The sequence below is a fragment of the Plectropomus leopardus genome, chromosome 2, assembly GCF_008729295.1.
Source record: "Plectropomus leopardus isolate mb chromosome 2, YSFRI_Pleo_2.0, whole genome shotgun sequence".
Lineage (NCBI taxonomy): Eukaryota > Metazoa > Chordata > Actinopteri > Perciformes > Serranidae > Plectropomus > Plectropomus leopardus.
Window position 1 is genome coordinate 21,486,980 of NC_056464.1, and position 24,129 is coordinate 21,511,108.

Sequence of the window (24,129 nt, forward strand, 5' to 3'; positions counted from 1 at the left end):
CTCTTTTTTTTTTTTTGTTTGGAGAAAACACACAAAGCCCACAGTTATTTATGCCCAGTTATGCCGAGTTTGTGCCCAAGCTGAGAAACGGCTATCAGTTCGAGTTGTTTTATAAAATTATCTACCGGTGAATCATCGCATCAGGAAGTACCTTCAGGAAGTAGTTTGCTCCGTGTTTGAGTGACAGCTGTGCGGTGGTGACAGCCCACACGGGACGGCAGCCCGCAGAGCCGAGCCGATACTCAAGATGGCAGGTAATGGTACTTTTCAAATACTGCTTTCTCTAATACTTTGACGCGGTGTTGCCACTTATAAAGCTGTATTTTAGTCTACAGAGCACAAATATTTAAAATAGCGGCTACATTTTTACTGCATTTGTGGTTTACTCGGCTAAAGCCCTAGCTTAGGCGAGTCCAGTCAAGCGAGAGGACTGGACAAGCCTTGTTAGCAAACTTAGCAGCCAGCTAGCTAACGGTAGCTACTCATGGGTATCGAAATGTGTGACTTCGAGGCCACATTTAAACATTAAACTACTCAGTATTTGTAGATGATTTTGTAAATTACGACTCTCTAGTGTAGTTAGCCAGCACCGCGTGATTTCAGTCGTGGTTATTATCGAACTGTTGTCATAGCAAAGGCTAGCGAGTTGACCTAGCTAACGTTAGCCGAGTTGCTAAAGTCATTTTCAGCCATAAGCTGACCAAATCCTCCTTTATACCAAAACAAAGGGGAGATGTTGTTCTTTGCCAGCATGTTTTGTGGGGGTGTTGTTAAACCAGTCGTAACGCTTTTTACTCCACAAGCGAAACACCGCGTTTATTGTGTGTTTGCGGGATATGAATTGTTTTTATGTTTGGAGCACATTCCCCTGCATGCCCAGCTGTAAACACTGGCGTTAGCCGTCCCAGCACATGCGTCTCCTTCTGAGATATCTTTCTAGGCTTTTCTCCGACTACAGTGGTCTGAGCTATCGTTCTGCATGTGTGGCTTTATGGCAGTGAAAACAACTCAAGAAGGAAAATCTTCTTGAAGTGCCTGTATTCTACGTTATCACGCATATTAATCTGTTAATCTTTGCATGTTTGCGTCGATCACGTTGGATTGCGCGATAATGAGATGTCAAACTGGAAGATTTTTTTTCCAACCAAATTAATTAGACATCATCCCAGGAGAAGTGTGACTTAGTGGCTGATTTGAAGCTTAGTCTAAGCAACGTATCAGTTAAATGTCCTAAAAGGCCTTGCTAAAAACAGGCTTAACTGTTCGTGATATGACTTAGTTGAAGATCAAGTCTATTTACTGTATTTAAAAAAAATAATAAAAAAAAAACCCCAAACAAAACAAAACAAAACAAAAAACCTTAAAACAGACACACATAATGATGTATTTTGTTCCTAGACTCTTAGTGAAACCATGTGTAGGATCCACTCGAAACATTACATTGAATTGCATACTAATGGAATAACAAACTGAATATGCAATTTTCAGCCACATGCTGTAGAATCTTCTTCTAGAAAAAGTATGATGTAGTAGCTGCTTTGTACTTTAGTGCATGCAACATAACAAATGATGTGGCCTTAATAATCTAACTAGTTAGTAAAACTGTATGTGAAGTGATCCTGTTAAATATCTACTGTATTTAAAAAAACAGACAAAACGTGTGATGTTCCTTGTCTCTGATTGAAAGCACTGTGTAGGATCCAGACGAAATATGACATTGGATTGCATAATAATTGAATAACAAACTGAATATGCAATTTTCAGCCTGTAGATTTTATTGCATGAGGATTCCAATTTAGATCATGATTTGTAGTCTTCATTCAAGTCACCTAATTGCCGAAATGATCCAACAAAGTCTGAGGAGATTAGTCAATATGTTTGATATCTGATCTAAAGGAATGTGCAGTAGTTAAGTTGATTTTATCTTAATTGATCTCATGCAGGGACATGTATGTGCTACAGGTGGATGTTATACATAAGCAATTTTAAAAACTTGATTACTTAATACATTATTAGTATGTGCTATGTTCAAAGTGAAGCAAGAAACAAAAAAAGTACTACATACTATACTCACCAATCATAAAGGGCACATATGAAGGGTATTAAGACAAAAATTGGGGGCTGGTAAGTGAAGTAAATCTGAGAGCAGCCACTTGTATATTTTACCAGCATTTGGCCAGTGCATGGGGCTAATTTCGTACCATGTGCACACTGAAATGAGAGGTTCTTTATATTGTGATGATTATTTTGTATTATAAGTTTATATTAGCAGCGTTTGAACCGAAAGGGTGTATATATACATACATACAACGAATTGACCACTGATGACCAGTACATTTCGTGCACATTAAGCTTTTAGATTATGTCTCACTTATTGCCAAGAGAATGTGTCAAAGAAAGATCAGCTAAAACAGTAGTTAGACATTACATTCATATTTACTTACTCGTTTCTTTTTTTCTCTTGTAAGCCACTACACCGAGAGTGACATAGTCTCAGTTTTGCAGAGTGGTTAATCAGTGAGGCCACTGTGATTTATTGTCAATATTACTGAAGAAGACTCTGTCCCTCCTTGGTAATTGTCCACCTGTAAAACCTGCCAACAGAGACCTCCTTTCATTTTGTAAAGGGAGTGGGTTGTGGAGTGATGGTATGTTGATGACATGTTTGCCACCATGGATTCTCCTTCTAACTTCCTTATCTTTGCAGGTCTATCTTTATACTTTGAAGATGGCCATGACGATCTGGATGATTGTGAGTACTTTTTCAGCTATTTTAATAAGATAACAAAACCATATTAAACAGTTCTTGGATTGGTGGACTCATTTCTTGTATATATTTGGGACTTTGTTTTCCCTCCCTTTAGCAGGGAGGTATATGAAAGTGTCATCTTTCTGGGCAACCCCATTCACCCATATGAAATATAAAGCTGTCAACAGTATTTCAAGGTTTTACTTATGCTATTATTAGCTGTCATACAGGCCGACATTCCCTGTTGTCTGCATTAGCGAGGGTGATGGAACAGTGTTTGGATCCAACTGCAAAGCCAGTGTGTGTATTTATGGTTGGAACATTAAATGGAATAATTAGTTAGACTTGAGACTTTGTGCTTTATTCACACATTGGAGGTTCTTTGCTCCTTACATTTAGACTGACTCAGTTTCTTCAGCACAGCGCTATGACTACTGTGGTGCTTCTGTCAGTACCTCATTCAAATGTTTTGTTTTTATAGGGATCAGCTATGTGCTTCGGGAATGGCTCCAGTTTGTGTGAATATAAAATAATCTTTTTTTCCATCCCACAGTTGGATTTGATGACTATGGTTCAGAGTGTGACGGCATCCGTATCACAGCCTTTCTTGATGCAGGACAAGACAACCTCACTCCTCTCGGGAGACTAGAGAAGTATGCCTTCAGTGAAAATGTCTTCAACAGGTAAGTGGAGGCCCGTAGTCATGCTGTAAACTCAACACAGTAGTAAAGATCAGGACAGCAGTTCTATTATAACTTTTTTATTGGCACACAGACGTTTTGGGCCTGACGCCCTTCCTCAGCGTGTAGATTTGGCAATATTACAAAAGAACCCCATAGACAGGGCAAATAGAAGTCACCACCTCAGAACATAAATTGTACATCTCAACAGGGGGAGCCAATTTTTTTCAAGGTACAGAATCACAGTAATTTGTCAATTCATATGTATTAATATGTATTGTTGCATGTGATTCTGTCTCTAACCTTAATGTCAACACTAGACTTGGGGTGAGTGAAATGACTCCCCTTGATCATAGAATCACAGTGTATTCATTTGTGACAAGGAAAATTACCACTTTGAATTTTAGAAAATGGGAAGGTCTCCTCGGCAAATCAGACTTCAATTAGGTAATCTCGCAAGTTGGAAGACGTCTTATAAAATATATAGGTGGGTTTTGAGAGGAACTTAAAATCTGAGGGTCTCTTTTAAATATGTCCCAATATTTACTTACCACTCCTTTAGCAGACTTTGTTACAGGGCTGTAGAAACAAATGCAGGACACTGGGAGGTGTCTCTGGAGCTGGGTTTTAGTAAATCAGAGTAACAAAGTACTTTAGCTTGTGTTTCAAAAGATTCATCAGAGTAGAAAATTTGTTTGGCCCAAAATGTCCATGTGGCAATAAAAAAAATAATTGGAGTGCTGTCCTGATCTTTACTACAATGGGGATTTAGCACCCAAAAAGTAAAATTGCAATCAAGCGCGTTGTGTCTTATTCTACTCATTTTGTTACACAAGTGCTAAAGATGGGTCTGCACCATTGCGATGCTGGCGTTTGCCTGTGGTGTGCTGAGTAGGTGCAGTCTGCACACCATTTGACAGTTATTGTGGCTGGCAGATACGCCTGATCCGTCGCAGAATTGAGTGGCCAGAGCAGTGTTTACGTCACCACAACCATATGGCCCATGCAAACAGAAACAAGTCAAGGGAGATTGATGAGAAGAGAAGACAGAGAACTGATGAATCTCATTTATGCTGACATGAAATCATATTGTGAACACGACTGTCCTTACAGGCAATTGTTTGTCAACTAGGAAACGTACCATGGCTTTTGCTGTGTAGGCTGACATTGTTGTTTGTTTTGTCAGCTGACAATTATGAGGTTGCTGCCGCTGACTGACCGATTACACTTCATTAAAACAGCTTGGCCGGCCCTTGCTGTTATGTGTTAAGCAGTGCACTGACGCATTGTAATGGAGCGGACCCAATAGAAAAGCTTAGAACAGATTTTTTTTTTCTGACCGGGATGTAAATTTGTCTTTTGTCCACCATACACAGGAGACAACATAATAAAAAACAGACAAGACAAACACAAGGTCATTAAAACACTTTACACATAAAATCAGTTTATGTCAGTGTCCGTTTATGGCATGTATCCCATCAGTCACTTTGTTTAGCTAAGAATATACAAACAAGCTGTTCAGCTGATCAGAGAGACTATGGGATGTTTATGATAATTTCTTTGGGTTGTGAGGATACATTGCCAAACTAGTGCAGTAAAATGAGAATTGAAGAACAAAAAAAACACACGCACATATATTATATATATATATGTTGGTAGCTTGATTTCAGAGATAAAGTGATGCAAAACTTGATGTTACACTGCTTCAACTGAGGTTGAAAGTAACTGTATTTCTACAAAACAAGTCACAAATGTACAGTTACACAAAAAAAGTAGCCAGAATTGTGCATTAATCCAGCTGCTGTTTCCTTTCGTGGCTTTTTCCACACAAATATTGGTATTTCATTTTTCCATCTCTGTGATCACACATTTTATATTTGTCTTTGAACACAAAGTTGTGATTGATAAACTGCATACCAATTATATAGCTGTTGTTTTTGTTTTTTACAACCACTACAAAAAAAGAATGCATTTATTTTGTTTTGGCATTTTTGTGTGGAAGCCAAACTTGTAAAAGACGAGAAAATGGTCAGTGTGAGCAGAATCGTGTTTGACATGTAAACAGTGATCTCCTCATATTGATGATTTGTGCAGTATGTCACCCCTAGTGACAAGCAAGAAGGAAACATCTGCAACTGAGTGGAACTTAGTATCGAGGAAACACCTGGCAAATGGCTCAGAGGTGTCATGCAAGAAAATTCATTATTTGCATTGTTAAAAAAAAGTTTGATTGCTAGATTGTTCACTTTATTCTCACTCATTGCAAGAAATCATTGCTGAAGGGTTTTATGACTCAGACAAGTTTGGACATAATTTTGCACAATAACTTGTTTTTGTTGTTGTTGTTTTTGTTTGATGTTCTTGCCTTCATATTAATTGTATAAATTGTGTTAATAATAGTGGCTAAATTGTATCATAAACCCCTCGTCTGAAAATTTGAATGTGAGATTAACAATCTAAAATCTTTTCAAGATGTTCAGTTGTTTTTTAAGTCATCCGGGTGGACGTCTGCATTCCTTTGCATTTACTAATCAAATACCTGCTTCAACTCTGCAGTGCAGGAATGCCTAAAGACTAAAGTTGAGCCATGGGTGGATGGTGTCTGCTTGAGTTTATCGTAGCTTTAAAGTCATGAATGTTGACACATTTTAATTTGGATTTTAGATTTATATATTTTGTGTCATTTATAATGTGTATTTTAATGCTCTACTTTCTGCATAGTAAACAGCGAAAGCCTGCCAGATGGCCTCAGTGTGTTAAAATCCTCTGCAAACATTTAACACTGCTCCATTATTCCCACACAAACATGTTTAGTTCCTGTCTTCATGCTTTTCATGCTCAGCTTTGCAGGGTTCAAGCCCTGCTGTCATTTACAAGTCCATGTGTATGTGTGTGTGTAATGCACTAGACAGCTCTGTCAGGGTTGGGTGTCACGCTGTGTGCATTCAGCACTTGTAGGTATTGGCAGGCAGTCTACTAACTTGACGCTCCTGTTGCTTTCTAGGCAGATCGTGGCTCGCGGCCTGCTTGATGTGCTTCGAGAGTTCAGTGACAATGAAAATGACTTTATCAGTGTCATGGAGACAGTTGCCAGAATGTCAGAAGACGGAGGTAGATGCTTTTCTTTTTCATCAATATAGTTGTCATGTCTCCAGATGATTGTACACCTTTTGACTGTGGTTTCTTCCTCTTTTTTTTAAATGCAGTAGAGAGGTGAAGTCCCTCCGCTCTAGTGTCCCCTAAGGGATGTTATTTTGAAAAAAAAAAAAACATATTTAGGGTGGTCACAGCAAGAGACAAATAATCTTTTGATCCATATTCATATCCTGAGTTACACATATGATGTTTGTGCTTTTCTTGCCATGTAAGCTTATGATTTAAATGAGCAGTTGTAGCACCACTTAGTTTAGTATGAAATTGCTCAGTGAAATTCAGACAAATTACAATCAGCAAATCTGACCATTACCACGGCACATTTCACTTAAATCTTTCAGAACAATGGATAAACTGTTAAAAGAGGTGAAAATCAGTTTAAAGCCTGGCCTTGTTGAGAGCTGCACCTATGAGAGGAGAGTTGGGGCTTATTTATGCACACTTTATGTATGATAATATATATATGTCAGTTTCAGATGTTGCAGACATCACTGTTTTCATACTTCCATGCGTTCTTTATTTTTGCATAGTTACAGACAAATGATGGCCCCAGAGGGCAGAGTCAAATGTTTTAAACACCAACAAACAAGGCAATAGTGGAGGTTGTCATTAAGTACCTTTTAACCGTGGCAATGTTATAGACGGTAGTTATCTCTGAGGTCATTATATATATATCACGACATGTGGATGGGGAATTCTTTGCACTATATTATAGATTTGTTCTGGTCTGCTATCTCCTATGGCGTATATCGCTTGAACTATGCTACTTTGTCCCCACCATCTCTGTTGGTACTGCTCCACTTTGTCCGTATACGTGAGCTTTCAGGAAATGTGCACAAATCTGGACAAAAGGAAGGTAGAGTACAGATAGAAGGCTCCATCCATGTCCACATAGGCATGTAACACTGAGCATAAATTAGCCCTTAGACCCAATGCTTGTGTAAGTACATCCCACTACAAAACATAGAGGCATCATAGCTTCAGCGAGAGATTAAGTTAGGGCATCATTTAAGTGACTTTTGGGTGTTTCGTCATTCTACTTGCATATGTTCACAACTTGATATGTGTAATTTATGGCACAATTTAAACAAGATCAAGAAATTATGTCTCTTGCTTATGACTGTTGCACATATTTTTCCTTAATTACAGTCTCCTGGTGGTCCTGCCAGAAGGGGAAGGACTTGGCCTTTCTATTAAAGCCTGTCAGGATCTAATCTTTGCATTGTTGCAAGCACATAAAGCTTGTTGCCTTGTAATTCCCACACGTAATGTTTGTACATTAAGTTTATCCTTGAATGTGTGCACTCAGAGCCCACAGTACGAGCTGAACTGATGGAGCAGGTCCCCAACATTGCCATGTTCTTGCACGAGAGTCGGCCCAACTTCCCGGCAGCTTTCTCAAGATACTTGGTACCCATCGTTGTCCGATATCTCACGGATCCAAATAATCAGGTGGGTTTGAAATTCCCCTCTTTTCTAGCTGTTTTTTACAGTCAAAACAACAGGAAATACTTGTCTTATTCCATGTGCTCTTTTTCTCAGCTTTTAGGAAATAAAGGCAGTTTTAAGAGTTTATCTTATTCTCATCTTGTCCAGGTGCGGAAGACCAGCCAGGCAGCGCTGCTCGTTCTCTTGGAGCAGGGCCTCATCTCTAAAGCTGATATGGAGACCAAAGTTTGTCCAGTTCTGCTTGAGCTCACAGAACTCAGCAGTGACGACGACTACAAAATTGAGGCAGTTGCTGTAAGAAACCTCATCTATTTTATTTTCACTAAGAGATTTAATTTTAAAAAACATCTGTGATTTATTATGAGGGAAATGGTCTTGAATTAAATTTAGCTGAAAAACCACAAGGTAACAGACAAACTGCAGAGGCACAGTTGATTTCTTTTATTGCTTTACTGCGATCAGTCAATGTCATTATCTGATCCATTCACCAATCAAGGCTTCTATTTTGATGTAACATGATGGATTCCAGAGGAGTTTGGTTTTGAGTTATCTAAACTGTGGTTTGTCTGTTTTTTATCTGGTTGAAAGCTTTAGTATGTGTTGTTCTTGTAGGACTGGGATACCTTTGATTAAAAAAAAAAAAAAAAAGGCATTATCCTGTTCCCAGTAGAAGGGTGGATCTAGGCTATATTTTAGGAACAAATTGTAATATAACTATTAAATTGGTCAAATATTTACACATTTATTTATATTCTGCACTTAAGTACATAAAATAGACATTAGGCTACCTATTAAGCCTTTTCACTAAATTAAAATTCAACAGAAGGATGTTGTCCCCATCAAATAATCCCCCAACTAGCTGTCGATATCAACAAAAAATAAATATATATATATATATATATATATATATAAATATTCAGACAAAAGAACCCATAGCCTGTTTAGCAGTCCTGGCATTGTTTCTTGACAAGATCTGACTTTTTGAAACAACAGTGCAGCAGTATGAAACACTGTAATACTGAAATTGTAATTGGGTGTTTATTGAGTATTTTACCATAGCTTCAAATGCAGCTCAGTCATATCAATAATAAAGGACCAGAATTAGCTGTTTAATAATCAAAAACTGAAAAAAACTGTGATTATTTATGTTTTATTGTATTTATATTACTTACATTATGGAAATTCTATCCACTAACTCACACTTAAATTTCAATCTTTTTTTGATTTTTTCTCAAATCAGGTTCAGTCTCCTGAAATACACACGCACACGCACACGCACACGCACACGCACACGCACACGCACACAAACACACAGACTCCACTTTCCGTCTCTACCCATAATACCTCGATTGTTTCCCTCAGTTGCACATTTTGTAGCTTTCCGTAAATCTTTCACTTCAAATCTTCATCTAATTTTCCTTCATCAGTGTGGAATAGTTATGTAATCGAAGCACAGTCTGACCTGTGATGGCACTAAATGCTCTCCATACGTATCCTCTTACAGATCATGTGTAAAGTCGTCACCATGCTAAGCAAAGACACAGTGGAGCATCTATTGCTGCCACGCTTCTGTGACCTCTGCAGTGATGCCAGACTCTTTCAAGTTCGCAAGGTAATAACCTCCAAATCAGTTTCACCTCCTCCTCCATCTCAAAGGTCACAACACTTTTTAACAATTTAAAAGTACTTATGATTATAACCTTCAAGAAACAGCTGAGCAAACAGGTTTTTGGAGCTTGAGTATAATGGATAAATTCAATAACAGTGTGAGTCAGCCTTAATTCTGTTTTGCACATCAGTGACACTATGCTGTTGTTTCCTGTGAGGAATGTTAATTCTCCGGTGCAGCTGGTGCCAATAGGGGAAGGGTATTTAGGAGCTGCAAATGTGGTTAAACATTATTTTTTGAGCACTTTCATAATTGTGAGTCTACACCCCCCTCTTTTGTAATCTGTCTTTTCCCTGAAGCCAAACTTTAAAACTGCATGGATTTCTTTGCTGCTTAAGCCTAGAACTCCAAATTAGCATCTGTGTTGCACAGAGCTGCAGTCTCAATAAAACACAATTCACGGAGAGCAACTTAGGAGGGATCCCTCTGCCAGGAAGGAAAAACATGCAACAGATGGTGTGTGTACAGCAGACCAGCATAATAGAATTACAGTAATTCATTGTACTAATCCGTAGTTCATTCAACGAATCATCACAACTACTGTATGTGTGAAAATTGTTCAATAAGAATACAACTTTACATTTGTTAAGTAAATGCAGATAGTCAACGTTAGGACTACGACTCACGATTATTTTCATAAACGATTAATCTGCACATTATTTCTCGATTAATTGTTTTGGCAATAAAATGGCAGGAAAAAGTGTAATTGGCTGTGTAATTTCCCAGAGCCAAGGATGGTGTGTTTTTTGTGTTTTTTTGACCAGCATTTAAAAAAATCAAAAGCTTTTCATTATATTATCATGTATGACAAAGAGAAGCATTAAAATCTCACATTCAAGAAGTGTTAAACCAGCAAATGTTTGTTTTTTTTGCATAAAAAATAACCAAAACCATTGTTCGATTAACAAAATAGTTACCAAATTAATTATTTGATCAATTTATTAATAATAAATCAGTAAAATTGACTATTATTGCAGCTGTAGTCTACATATCTAAATTATTATAATGATCTGAACACTAATTTACTGGTAGAAATGTTTTCCTTAGTATTTTATTATTATTATTATTATTATTATTATTATTTTTGTTTATTATTATTATTATTATTTTTACTATTGTCATTATTATTATTATTGCAGCAAAAGTTAGAACTATAGACCAAGTCACCTTCCTTTTGAGACTCCATCTATAACCTCTTTAGTTGGATTGTTTAAAATAAATATTATTTACTCTTTTTTTAGCACTTAAACTGTTGTTCATTATTATGGTTGTATTATGTGTTACAGGTCTGTGCAGCCAATTTCGGAGAGTTTTGTTCTATTGTGGGTCAGGAAGCAACAGAAAAACTACTGGTGAGAAGACATCTTTGGCTTTGATTGGAAAATCGGAAACCACAACCCCCATTTACAGCTTTATTATGTTACATGTTTCACACTGGTGTGCTGAAAGGATTTCCTGATGTTTGATTGCTGTGTAGTTAAAGTGCTGTCCTGTAGCTTCACAGTATATAAAATTTTGCCTTCCATGAATGGCTAAATAGTGTCTTTGCACCACGGCTGTTGATAAATCCATTCACAGTTCAAACACTAAATGGGAGTTTCAAGTTCTTCTTACTTGCTTTTGTTTTTAGATGCCCAAGTTCTTCGACCTGTGCTCAGACAGTCTGTGGGGCATCAGAAAAGCCTGTGCAGAGTGCTTCATGATGGTCTCTAATTCCACCTCTCCAGAGGTGCGACGTGCAAAACTGTCCCCCCTGTTCATCAGCCTCATCAGTGACCAGTCTCGCTGGGTAAGACACACACACACACACACACACACACACACACACACACACACAGAGTAAAAACTGCATTGCATAAAATTACATCATATGTATGTGTAACTTCTTCTGTACTATGATGAAAATAGAACAGTTGATGCTTAGATCTACAATCTAGAAATAATATTTTATTATTTCCCCATCACTGTGTGCTTTTTGGGGTTCTTTTTCATACTGTTCAACACGTTCAAATAATAAAATAAATAAAGTTGTGTTGCTGCCACTCATTCTGCAACATACTTCCACACCAAATTCTTCTTTTTTTTTCAATTACTATTCCAAATATTCATCAGTCCAAAAAATTAGATCGACTAAATAGCACTTATTTAATAAGAAAATATGTCACTTTAAAGATGGTTCATACAGTAAACATTGGTTAAGAACACCAGGAGCAAAGGCCAGGAGTTTTCATGAAAACAGCCTTCGGGCAGGTGTGTTAACTGCATGCCAAATTAATTAGAACACACCACGTGCCTTCTAAGTTATCACTGTTTGCTCTAAGAAATGTAGCATTTAAAAGACAATTTTGCATCTTTCTGCATCTGTGTTGGTCCACATGACATGGAAAATGACACATGTATATTTGGCATCTACCCGTGTCCAGCCCAAAATTTATGATGCTTAGACAGACAGATGAACATGTGTGATCTTGTCTGTGAACGCAGACACTTAGTGTACTATAAACTGTTCTGCATGCTGTTCTGCTGTCAGAGTCTGTGCATTATTGTTAACTCCACCCCTTAAGATGATGGTGCCCCGTGCAGATAGTCCTGTTCATGAATGATTTAAGATCAAATGAAAATGACTGGCTTCAGATGTGAAAAATCTTGTGGTCGTGAGGCTGGTGTTGCTGACAGTTTCCTCTCTGCTCCACCTTCAGGTGCGACAAGCTGCCTTTCAATCTCTGGGGCGTTTCATCTCCACCTTTGCCAATCCCTCCAGCACAGGCCTTCACTTCAGAGAGGACGGTGCCCTACTAGAGGTCCCCAGGTGTACATTGGACAGGTAAGACCACTTCACCTTTATCACTGCAACAACTGACATATATTCACAGCTGTTGATTTAAATCAGTAGGTCAAAATTTGACAGAATATGTGTTGTTATTTCATTTAGTGAACTCTATTATTTATACTCTGGCAGTACTATAAAAATACGCTGTAGCACTACGCGAGTATGAGTTTGTATTTGCACAGAAAGATTTCAGCATTGCGTCATAGGTCAGGTGAATCACCATTATGATTCACTGGGTGTGATCAGGTCAGACCAGTTTTTTTGTTTTGTTTAAAGGTTTTAGCTGCAGAAACAGGGAAAAGAAAGGAAATGAAGTGAAACTCCTTTTTACCCAGAAAGTCATGTTACCTGAGTTTGAAATTTAATCGTAAATGCTTCATTTTACACTTATATTATGTTTGACCAATTCTGAGCTTTATGTTTGTTTCCATTCAAAACTTAACAATGTTGAGCTCAGATGCAGGTGGAAAAATGTACTCGGCTTCCAGTAGTGCAGCTTAAAGATCCTCACAACTTAAAAATGATGTTTTTCTTGTGTTTCTGTTTATTTCCCTTACAGTGTCTAATCCTGACTATACTGACATGTATCTGTGCAGAGTTTGTCACTGGAGAGCTATTTTCACAATCTTTCCCAACATCATTCTGTGTACCTTCTCTGATTTTTCTGCATTTCTGTCTCTCTTCAAGCATTTTCCCCCTCAGCAGTAGTTTTATTATGATTATTTATTTATTTATTTTTAAGTTGCAAGGTGGTAAATTGATCAGATGATCTGTTTGTGGTGGGATGTATCAGAGTATATCAAATCAAATAAATGGATGAGATGATAAGATAACATTAGAGGCGCAGCTGTCACAGAGGTGAGTGAAAGCAAACTTTTAGATCCATAGCCGTGGGTCCATAGTTTCTGTGGGAAAGCTGCTGGTTTTGGTTAAGGGCCTGTGTCCCAATAGGTAGGTAGCTAATGAGTTGCAAGCAGAGGTAGTGGGCCAGGTGGAAGCCAGATCCAGAGTATCTAATGAGGGAGATAGTTGAAATGCTTCTAGCCCCTTTTTTAAGAGTTTTTTTTTTCATGTCTGGTGGGGAACTTAAACATTTACACAGGCTGATGGCAAGTTTCGTATGTCCTCTCCAGTTATTCTGTATTAGATGTCAGTATTTCATACATTTTGTTACTCTCATTTCAGCGACTGCTCCCTAAACTCTCTGAACTGCTCCGACATCAGCGGCTGCCACACAGGAAGAACCATCGCTCACACACCTCCCAACCAGGACGGCCGTGCCACACCATCCCCAGAGCACGTTTCGACCTCTGACGCCGAGGAAACGCACAATGATGATGACAACCACGCTTCTGTTCCCAGAGAGATGCGCAGTGGCTTCACCCGCACAGTCTCAAACAGCAATGCCAGCCCCATGACCACAAACAATGCTAAGAACACGAAAGACACGGAGCAGACGGACGAGAACTTTAACTCTTTCCACTATTGGAGATCTCCTTTACCAGACATCAGCGGGGAACTGGAGATGCTAAATTGTCAAAAGTCAGAGGAAGTGATAGAGAAGGAGGAAAAGAAAGAACAGGAGGAGGAACCTGCTTGTCCTGATTCCAAGTCCAGCCCGGGCAAAGCCACCAGTGACCAGATCCAGAAGGTCTTGGACTGTTTGCAGCCGCACATGGATGACCCTGATGTACAAGGTGTGTATACAGAGATGGAATATGTATGATGAGCTGTAAACTTTAGGTGATTTATTGGCGTGCAGACTGAGCTGGACATGTGAATTTACCTGCAGCTCAAGTCCAGGTCTTGTCAGCGGCTCTGAAGGCAGCACAGCTCGACAGTCCAGGAGACGACGGCCCGACAGATGACAGTCCGACTGAACCTGAGCCAGAAGAACAGCCTGACGACGACACCGCCAGCCCGTCTGTGGAGAGCAAATCCGTGGAGGTTCAGTCTGAGAGTGAAGAGAGTCCCACAAAGGAGGAGCAGACAATGGAAACTCCTCCACCCTCTGAGTCAAGCCCTGTTCAGGAGCAAGGGGACGAGGAGACACAGACCGAGCCCCTGGAAGACCAGGAAGTGTCTCCTCCTGACTCTCCGATTTTAGTAAGACACTCCTCAGATCTTTGTAGTTTGTTATGTGAGCTATTGTATGTTGAATAACAGAACAGATAGACTCAGTAATAGGGGTTAACAGCTATGTTTTTTTTTTCATAGCTGAAACTGATTATTAGCAATCAAGGAGGCCGATGACAAATACTTGAACAGATTTTTTTGCAAAAAACTATACATTTTAGTGTAAAAAAATTAGAATAAAAGAAACTTTGTTTAAATTCATTATGTTTACTTTAATGGAGAAAAAGAGGGTTTTTTTCAACATTATATTTAAAAAAAAATTTAAAAAGTCCATTGCTCTTCCCATACTGACACCTTCTTAGCATGTATTGTCATGTCTGGCTTCCCTGGTATTAGTTGTAATACTCCCATACTGCACCTTTAGTCCTTTTTTAAGTCCATCGTGAGTGCAGAGAGAGACAGGGAAGGAGTATGGACTGAAGTTATGACGCAATACAAAAACCAGAGTGGTGACTGCAGACAGAGAGCGGTGGTTGCATCAGAGCCAGGGTAGCGGTGGGGTGCAGCAGAGATGGCTGTGTGTTACTGAATAAGAGATTACTGAGCCTTTCTTCAACTCCCTCAAGGTTGTCTTAGCTCTCAATAGACTTTACCAGTATCTGAACCTGATAGGAGAAAACACAGTCATAGTTCCCTGTCCCCACACGTATATTAAAATTCGAAATGAGATTATAAGTTATCTTCGATTTTGCATATTTTAAGTGTTGTCTTCCTGATTGTAAAGGCTTTATTGTACTAAAGTGATGCCATTGCAATTGTTGCAGCTTACCAGACTGTTTTAGCTGTTCTATTGTTTGCCTTTACACACTTCATCATCGCATGATGATTTATCAAAAATTACCAGTGGTCAATCCCACAAAATCGTTGCAATGGTGATGTTAAAGTATCTGGTCAAAAATATTGTCATATTTGATTTTCTCCATATTGTCCATTCCAACCTACGTGGTATATTTGTAGCCTCGGGTTATAGTTACATATTTTTAGCAGTTAAAAGTCAGCATAGATTTAGCCAAGGGCAAACACGCTATTAGCATCATTTATGTGAAGTATGTTTGCTTGTTCCCTGATGTGTGTGTGTTTGTATTTTCCTCAGGAGTCTGAACTAATCGAGAGCGTGGAGGAGGAGGGAAAAGACGAATCTGCTCACAGCCCAGGGTTTGAGGATAAGCCTAAGATCCAGGTCAGTCAGCACTTCTGTCATCCATCCCAGAACATATTGATCAGAACCTTACAGCTGATCAGTGCAGACATGGATGATTAAATATCTTCTCTATGTGCATCCTTATTCTTCTTTGATCATCACACTCTTTAATCTCTCTTGCTCCGTCTCCAGAATGTCATCCCACAGCAGCTGTTGGATCAGTACCTCTCTATGACGGACCCAGCCCGGGCCCAGACGGTGGATACAGAGATAGCCAAACACTGTGCCTTCAGCCTGCCGGGTGTAGCGCTCACTCTGGGACGACAGAACTGGCACTGCCTCAAGGACACATATGAAACCCTCGCTACTGATGTGCAGGTAGGCAGAGAAATATATATCAGATGCCACTCCCTTAATGTAAAGCTCAAGCCCTTGCCAAACAACTTCATAAAATGCTAGTTAAGCCTATTGCCACCAGAGAAAACTTTCTGTATTTCTCTGTATACCAAAGTTTTGGTGCCTGTGGCAAAAGTGATTTTTTTTTTTATCAGCCAGCCAGAGTGAAAGGGATGAATTTATTTATTTTACGTAACCTTTGTTTTATTTTGGTTATTTTTTTTCTGTTTGGCACGACTTTTTGTTTTGATTTCTCAATGCTTGATCACTGTGTGTGTGATTCTGATGTTTTCCTCTGATTCTGTGTATGTTGGCAGTTTGAAATAAAGATTAAAAAAAGGAAGGAGGGAGAGCTGAAGTATGCCGAAAGATATGGCAGAATGTCCTGAGTTGATGTTCCAAATTAATATGAAATTAGCTCAGATGATGGAATAAAGTCAAAGAAAGACATTAAGAGAGCATTCCTGGGGGTGGGGGAGATTCGCATTCACCTGCAGGCATATGTCAAAAGCACACATCGATAGTCTGTAAGTACTTACTCTCACTGTCAGAACAGGGAAACTGAAGTTCTGCGTTATGGCGCACAGCTTGATAGTGCTTGACATTGGCTTTAGTTCCACCCATGCCACTGATTGTGTAATTTTTGGTCCCTTTGCTGACTTTTCTGGTCATCTTGTATTTCAACCGAGAAACCGATTTCCATTTCATGTTATGATGCCATACAAATCAGTCAACTCTGTTGGGTGAGCAGATTCAAAGGTCTGGACATAGGAAAGGGAAATACTTTAGCCCTAAAAATCTGCCGCAGTTGTTTTTTGTGATCACTCTATTGAGTTACTCTAAATTCAATGAGCTTTATTGGCATCAATGTTAGTTATGTGGTTGCCAAAGCTAAGTTACATTATGTTGAATAATTATGTTTTACACAAGAAAACAAATTGGATCATCAAAAAAAAAATGAATAGACTTTGAACAACACAATGATTGTTGACTGTTTAATTGATGAAAATGTTTGGACATGTAGGATCAATAAGGAGATGCATGTTTTCTCTTTTACTGTGATAAGGATGTATGCGTTATGTAGCTAAGAGAGATGTGGTAGAGGACCTCTTGACATGTGATGCCGGCTTTGTGAAGAACTGATTATACTTGGTTCATTTAGGGAGGAAGTCTCAAAGGCTTTTAGATCACAGAAAGAACTGTCATGTTTCGCTGCGTCTGCCTGTTTCGATGGCCTGGCTGAGGTCAGTGAGTCTGCTGACATATGGGGCAAATGTGTAACTGCATCAGAGGGCCAAATAACAACCGAGCTTGTGTTGTGTTTTTGGTTTTTTTTTGTTCCAATTCCAATAGATGCAGTGTTTTTTGTTTGTGTGTAATTTGGTTGGCATTTTTTATTCCAGTTTGTCATTCTGATGCTCCTCTGTGATTGTTTGTTCCTCACAGCTTTTTAAAGATAATTAGTGAAGCGAGCTGTTGTTTTCAGGTGCTGCCAGAACTTCTTTCAACCATGTTAACAAGAAACTGATCCACAACGTACAGGATTTTTGTGTTTGTAATGTCCTCAGCTTGACTTGAGTAACAAAGAGCTTGTTGTGCAAATGCATCGCTTGAAGATGTGAGTGAGAAAGGGATCTGTATGAGGGGAAACATTGCTTCACTTCACAGCAGCAGAGACAGCGTGACACCACTCAGTCACACTGTTGCTCATTACTTCATCGCAGGACTGAATGTCACTGTTGGCATGACAACATTTCACTGTACAATGGATTCAGACCAGTCACTGGAGGGGTTCAGATAAATGGTTTCTCAGCATCATTTTTGGGTTTACAGTTTTCCTGTATTATCACTAGACATAAATAAACCAAAAGGCAGTTATTATTCAGTATCAAAAAGTGTCCAAATCTTTTTTTTGTTATCAAGAAACTTGCTTGTTCACGATTGGTGCTTGAATCTACTTGTGTTTCTTTCTCCTTTTTTCTCCCCACCCTCAGTGGAAGGTGCGGCGTACGCTGGCGTTCTCCATCCATGAGCTGGCAGTGATCCTCGGGGACCAGCTGACAGCAGCTGATCTGGTGCCCATCTTCAACGGTTTCCTCAAAGATCTGGATGAGGTCCGCATTGGCGTGCTCAAACACCTCTATGACTTCCTCAAGGTGAGATTATAGATTCATACACTACTGATTTCGCAAGTAAGATGAATAAGTTTAGTCTTGTTTCATAGTTTGAGCATCACAGAGCAGCAGACTTGTAAGTTTCAGTTAAGCACAAGGGCAAGGCAAGGAAGCATTTTGATCTACAAGTAAATTAAAACATTACCCTGCAATGAGAAAAAAAAGAGGTAAAGGTATTTTTTTACCTGGATATATGCTCACTTCGTCCCTCCTCTGAAGTTTCAGCTCTCTACTTTTAACAAGGTTCCCACAACCATAGAAAACCTGGAAAAGTCATCTTGTTTTCCAGGCTTGGGAAAGTCATAGCATTAGTAAAATCCTTCAAAGTTTTTGTAAAATTATGGGATTTTGTTGTGTGTAATGAAAATAATTGTTAAAACAATCTTCTGTGGATAACTTTCCACATAATGTAATGTAACAGCAAATTTATTTTCTGTAGCTGTTGACGTTACAGAGCTTTAATTCATGTTGATGTCTGACATTTTATTTACTGTCATGTATGTTTCTTTATTTTGATCTATCCATCCATCCATCATGAATCTCAAGTTTCCACACCTATGGTTTGCCCCACTACTACTTTTTCATTGTGCTACATTTTTGAGATGGAGCAATGTTTGTGTAATAAAAATTTTAGTATTTGTCATTGAAAAGTCATGGAAAAGTTTTGAAATGGTGTCTCTGATAATATGTTGGAACCTTGATTTCAGCAATACTGTTGTGATAGGTGGCTAAAAGGACTCACTTGAATTCAGTTTTGTTAAGATTTAAGTTCACCGTTTTGCAGCTGTTTTGGTTGCCAGTTAAAGAGGAAAATCACACGATTCATCATCGATAACTGAACTGGTTCTTCTGCCTCTTTGTGTTGCAGCTGCTGCACGCGGACAAGAGGAGAGAATATCTGTACCAGCTGCAGGAGTTCATGGTGACGGACAACAGTCGCAACTGGAGATTCAGATATGAGCTGGCAGAGTACGTCTCCTCCTCTTCTTCCAATCAGGAAATAAACATTTAGTTTTAACTGATTCTCTTATCCAGACTGATTTCCAGTCAGTGTGAACTGATCTGTGTCTGCTATTGTGACACTGAATATGGATTTGTTTTAATTCTTTGGTGGATTTACTGTCAGTGTCACCTAAACAATGAATTTCCTCAATTTTGATCCATAATTAGATATTAAAAATTACCGTTTAATTTTGGTCATTTGGTTTCATGAAACTGTACTTTTATGTGCTTTGTCCCCATGCAGGCAGCTGATCCTGATCATAGAGTTGTACAGCCACTACGATGTGTATGACTACCTCAGACAGATAGCACTCACACTCTGCTCTGACAAAGTCTCAGAGGTCAGGTGGATCTCCTACAAACTGGTAAGTGTACGATATTGATTTAGTGTTTTGACGAAGGGAACATCTGGTGACAGATGGTTTAGGTCACAAACGGGAAATAAGTCACTCTGATGGATGATGCTCAGTACGTGTTGTGGGAATGTGATAAAGTAATGCCCTGACAGATGGTCGTATTTGATCATTTTACTCTGGCTGCAAAGTGTCTGGAGGCGACTTACGTAGTCACCCAGAGGGTTCTTGTACACCTGCTATAGTTTGGGGTCATTTGAGGAAATTGTTATTCCCCTGGCCTAGAAAAACTCACTGATTATGTACACAAAGACTGAGCTGTCTGTTTAACTTACAAAACATACATTTTCCAGTTATCTGGAGAAAGTTTGAAAGAAGAGGGGAAAAAATACTCTTTATTAAGATAACCTGTAGATATTTAATAGTTTTCTCATGGTAACAGTTCATTTTTGGAAATTGCTTTTGTTTTGTTGTTGGGTTGTTTGTGTTTGTTTTTGCTCACGTGCTTTTTATACGCAAAAATAGAAGTTGTTTGTTCAAATATGGTGTCTTGTAATTCCATGTGGGAAGGACTGCATAATTTTAAAGCGCAAAGATAAAAAAGAGTGAATGATTAACTTGAGTTCCAGGAAGTTTCTGTAGCCCTCCAAGAAATGGAGCCTATAATCAACCATAAAACCACAGCCTGTCCTTGTTACCCTCATGTATGTATTTTGTACAGATCAAACAAACAACATATGACCTGTAAATTAGTGACTTTAATAAACTACAGGAATATCATTTTGGTACCTTTAGACAGAGCCAGGCTCGCAGTTTCCCGTTATTTCTATCTGTTTTTCTAATCTTAGATAAGTAGCTACTGGCTATAGCTTCATATTGAATGGACAGACAATCGCATAGATCTTCCCATCTAACTTTCAGCAAGAAAATAAATAAGCATATTTTTCAAAATGTAGAACTATTTTAAATGGCATTGTGAGATTTTCTGGCTATTCAGCAATCACTATAGCTACTAAAAACAGCATCTTGTCTTTTCATCTCATAGTTTTTTTTGTTTTGTTCATTTTCCCTTACTCTGTCGGTCCAATGTTTGCCTTTGAACTTAATTAAATTTCTTAAACACCTCAGAGAGTTTCCTTCATTGTAGATTAACTGCAATATAAAATCCTATTTTTTTTACGGGTGTGATCACCTCTCATGTTCTCAGGTTGTAGAGATCCTCCAGAAGCTGTATGCATGCGGGGCCGATGATCTGGGCCTGAACTTCATCAACGAGCTCACCGTCAGGTTCTGCCACTGTCCCAAGTGGGTGGGGCGGCAGGCCTTCGCCTTCATCTGCCAGGTCTGATCTCACTTTAAACATCAGCTTCTGCACTGACTCTCTGCCTGCCTTTCAACTCCATAAATAGCTGTGTACCAGTTTGGTTGCTTGTCTGATTGTTATCTTAGCTGCCTCTTGAAAGTATTCACTTGAGTTTTGGTACAGATAAACTTCAAATCCCATTTATGGTTCCTGAAACATTTAATGCTCTTCCTTTTCAATTTTTCACTTAAAACATGAGTAAAAGTTTTGTATGATACTTCTGCTGTCATACAGTGTTGTTAAATCATCCTCGCTGAATGTCTCGCTCCTGTGTTTGACTACCTGTCTTAAACACCAGCCTGTGTGTGTCCTTTATTCTCTGCAGGCCATAGTGGAGGAGGACTGCATGCCAATAGAGCAGTTTGGCCAGCACCTCTTGCCCAGCCTGCTCAGTCTCTCCTCAGACCCGGTGGCTAATGTCCGTGTACTTGTGGCCAAGGCTCTACGACAGAGTGTCATGGAGAAAGGTAAAGTTCAAATAAACAACATTTTTGATGTCGTCTTTTTAACCTGAAGTGCAGGACTTTTACATATAAATGAGCACCTGTTACATTCAAGCCCCCGCCAAAAGAGTTCACACAATGCTGATTAAGCCTATCACCACAGCGGGAAAGCTGTGCGCACACAGTTATGGCGGCCACACTTTTGCTGCCTGCTCTTTAGCTTACGCGTTAGCAGTTGTGTCAGTGCAGCTGGAGGTATTGCTGTCAGCAGAATTCAACACGAGGGATGGTCACACAGCACTTGGTCCAACCCATCGTCAAATGGGCAAGTCACAGAGCGTTAGCACGCTGTCACCAAAACAACCACCACATCCTGCACTGATGACGTACTCCTTGTCAAAGATGTATCAGGATGGTGTTAGGGTTTATAGTACAAAAGATTTGAGTTAAAATGGGTCCCAGACAACCTCAGCAAGTGGTTACAGTGATCAGATCACCTGAGAAGCATGTCAGCACCAGGTGTAAACGGGGTGAACTGACGGGGTCTTGTGTTTTGTGTGCAGCTTACTTCAAGGAGCCCGGCTGTGCCTACTCTGACGAGCTGGAGGAGACCGTGATGGCTCTTCAGTCCGACAAGGACCGGGATGTCCGCTTCTTTGCCAGCCTGGACCCCAACAAGGGCTTGATGGACACGGCTCCCTTGATCTAGCCTCTGATCCCGTGACCCCTCACAGCCCACCTGCCTGTCTACCTACCTGTTTGTCTGACTGATGCACAGTCGGCGTAACCTGCAAAACACCAGCACCCGACCAGATCCCAGACCACTCGCCTGCTGGGCAGACCTGCACCAACGACCACTTGGGAATTATGTCAGATGATCGATATAAAAGTATGAGCATGCTCAAACGACACAGCGCAGTCTCTGGTTGGGCACTACACAGCGCACATCGCATTCACAACACAAAATGCATACTTGTCAGAGTTTTCAGCAAATGAGCAGGACTCAGAGGTTCAGCTGCACCACTCTGTGGGAGCTGACGTATTCACGCCTAAACTCTTCCCCTCACCCTCCTCCACACTAACATCCTCCCCCAATCATAGACTTGTAAAACTACAACGGGCTGTTTCTCTCCAAAGCTAATTGTAAGCTTGATATAAAATTGCTGAATTGATTTTTTTTTTTCTTAATGCTTCTTTTTTGTGGATTTCTTAACGAACAAGCGGGCAAGGCCTGCCTGACTCTGACGTGTGCACTAACTCAGGGGGACTCATCTGAACCTAAACAGCATTATTAGCTTACATGATAAGCAGCAGCTCGTGGATCCCTGGTGACAAAAACAAACAAACTCCAGCTGTCTGAGCAACAGACCAGCCAAACCAAGTAGCTCTGCTGGTGTCTCTCGCCTCATTTTCTCTTAAAATGCCTCCGTTGATTCCTTTTGTCTTCTGAGACGTCCTCTGCGTTATCGTCTGTTTTCCCCTCCACCTTCTTCTCTTCACTCTATCTCTCTGCATTTCTCCACCTGGTCTTCACGGGCCGCTGAAACCACTACTGCACAGAAGGAACAGTGATTCTGCCACTCAGCGTTGATTAAAACCATATCTTTTTGAACTCCCCCCTTCGTGTCTGTTTACCAAAAAATGTGACACAACGCGTCTCCCAAACGGCCGGAGACTAATGAAATACCTCTGTGTGGACATGACTGGCCAGTGTTGGCATATATGTAGAGGAACATCAAACAGGCTCTGAATGTCCTCAACGGGTGACTAAAACATCTTAACAAGGGCTCATGATGAAGTGACACAGGGTGACTCAGAAAGAGGAGGAAGACAGAAAGCACACTGTTGGATTATGCATGCCCCCCCTCCCTCCTCTTGTGTATAGTCTATTCCAGTTCCTTAAAGTCGACCTCCTGATTTTGAATTATGTGACCATGGTAGCTTTCAGTGGATCTGACTGACCAGTTGTACAGTAGGAAATAGGAATGGCTGCGAGACGAGACTGAAAAAGACAGTCTTTCTGTCTCGGTGGAATGATTTTTAAGGTCTCTCCACATTTTGCAACTCTTTTGTACAGTTTAAACCTGTGGAAAACAGTTTGTGTTTATGGAACCAAGGCCAGTGTAGTCGGGTTTTACCCATCGAGATGCGTGTGTGTGTGTGTGAGAGAGTGTGTGTGTGTGTGTGTGAGAGAGTGTGAGAGTGTGAATACTGGGAGCAGTCACCAAGTCACTTTTTGTAGTCTCTTGAGCTCGTTTGTTCTCCTCTGTTGTAAATGGTAACCCCCTCTTTTTTTTTGAACATAGACATAACTTGAGAACTTAAAGCTGATTGTGGTGTGTGCTGTGCATCTCAAGTCTTTCTTCCTTCGAAAGGAGAGCGCACCGCGGTAATGGCGGTGTCCACTCATCTCGTCTGTCTGCGACTTGTGTCCATCTCATTTTTTATGTAGTAGAACAGTTAATATATACATTTTATGAAAATTATTTTTCTTTTCAATTATGCACCACTGTTCAAAGATTTTATATCCTAACTTTACAAAATTTACAACCTTTGTAATATTCAATGGTTTCTTTTAAAAAGACATTTTA

General features: G+C 39.7%; 1 protein-coding gene across 2 annotated transcripts; it reads left to right on the forward strand.

The window, feature by feature from the left end:
- Positions 1 to 23: 23 nt before the first annotated feature.
- ppp4r1l (protein phosphatase 4, regulatory subunit 1-like) lies at positions 24 to 23,928 on the forward strand. 2 transcript variants are annotated; one of them, XM_042505120.1, is made up of 20 exons: positions 24 to 254; positions 2,708 to 2,752; positions 3,303 to 3,432; positions 6,434 to 6,540; positions 7,892 to 8,034; positions 8,179 to 8,325; positions 9,536 to 9,643; positions 10,987 to 11,052; positions 11,331 to 11,489; positions 12,400 to 12,524; positions 13,716 to 14,227; positions 14,323 to 14,636; positions 15,760 to 15,846; positions 16,000 to 16,185; positions 18,198 to 18,359; positions 19,246 to 19,346; positions 19,624 to 19,744; positions 20,940 to 21,074; positions 21,421 to 21,562; positions 22,102 to 23,928. In XM_042505120.1, exons 1-20 carry the CDS (start codon positions 248 to 250, stop codon positions 22,245 to 22,247), a joined length of 2,943 nt encoding a protein of 980 aa, XP_042361054.1. In that variant the 5' UTR covers positions 24 to 247; the 3' UTR covers positions 22,248 to 23,928. The 2 variants fall into 2 exon arrangements, with proteins under 2 accessions (XP_042361054.1, XP_042361046.1); XM_042505112.1 differs by lacking the exon at positions 24 to 254 and having other exon boundaries at positions 2,662 to 2,752.
- Positions 23,929 to 24,129: the final 201 nt, after the last annotated feature.

Coding starts and splice junctions, on each gene's coding strand:
- ppp4r1l (XM_042505112.1), top strand. CDS start 2,662: ATGTTTGCCACCATGGATTCTCCTTCTAACTTCCTTATCTTTGCAGGT. Junction 8,326..9,535: donor ACAAAATTGAGGCAGTTGCT/GTAAGAAACCTC, acceptor ATCCTCTTACAG/ATCATGTGTAAAGTCGTCAC. Junction 12,525..13,715: donor CCCAGGTGTACATTGGACAG/GTAAGACCACTT, acceptor CTCTCATTTCAG/CGACTGCTCCCTAAACTCTC.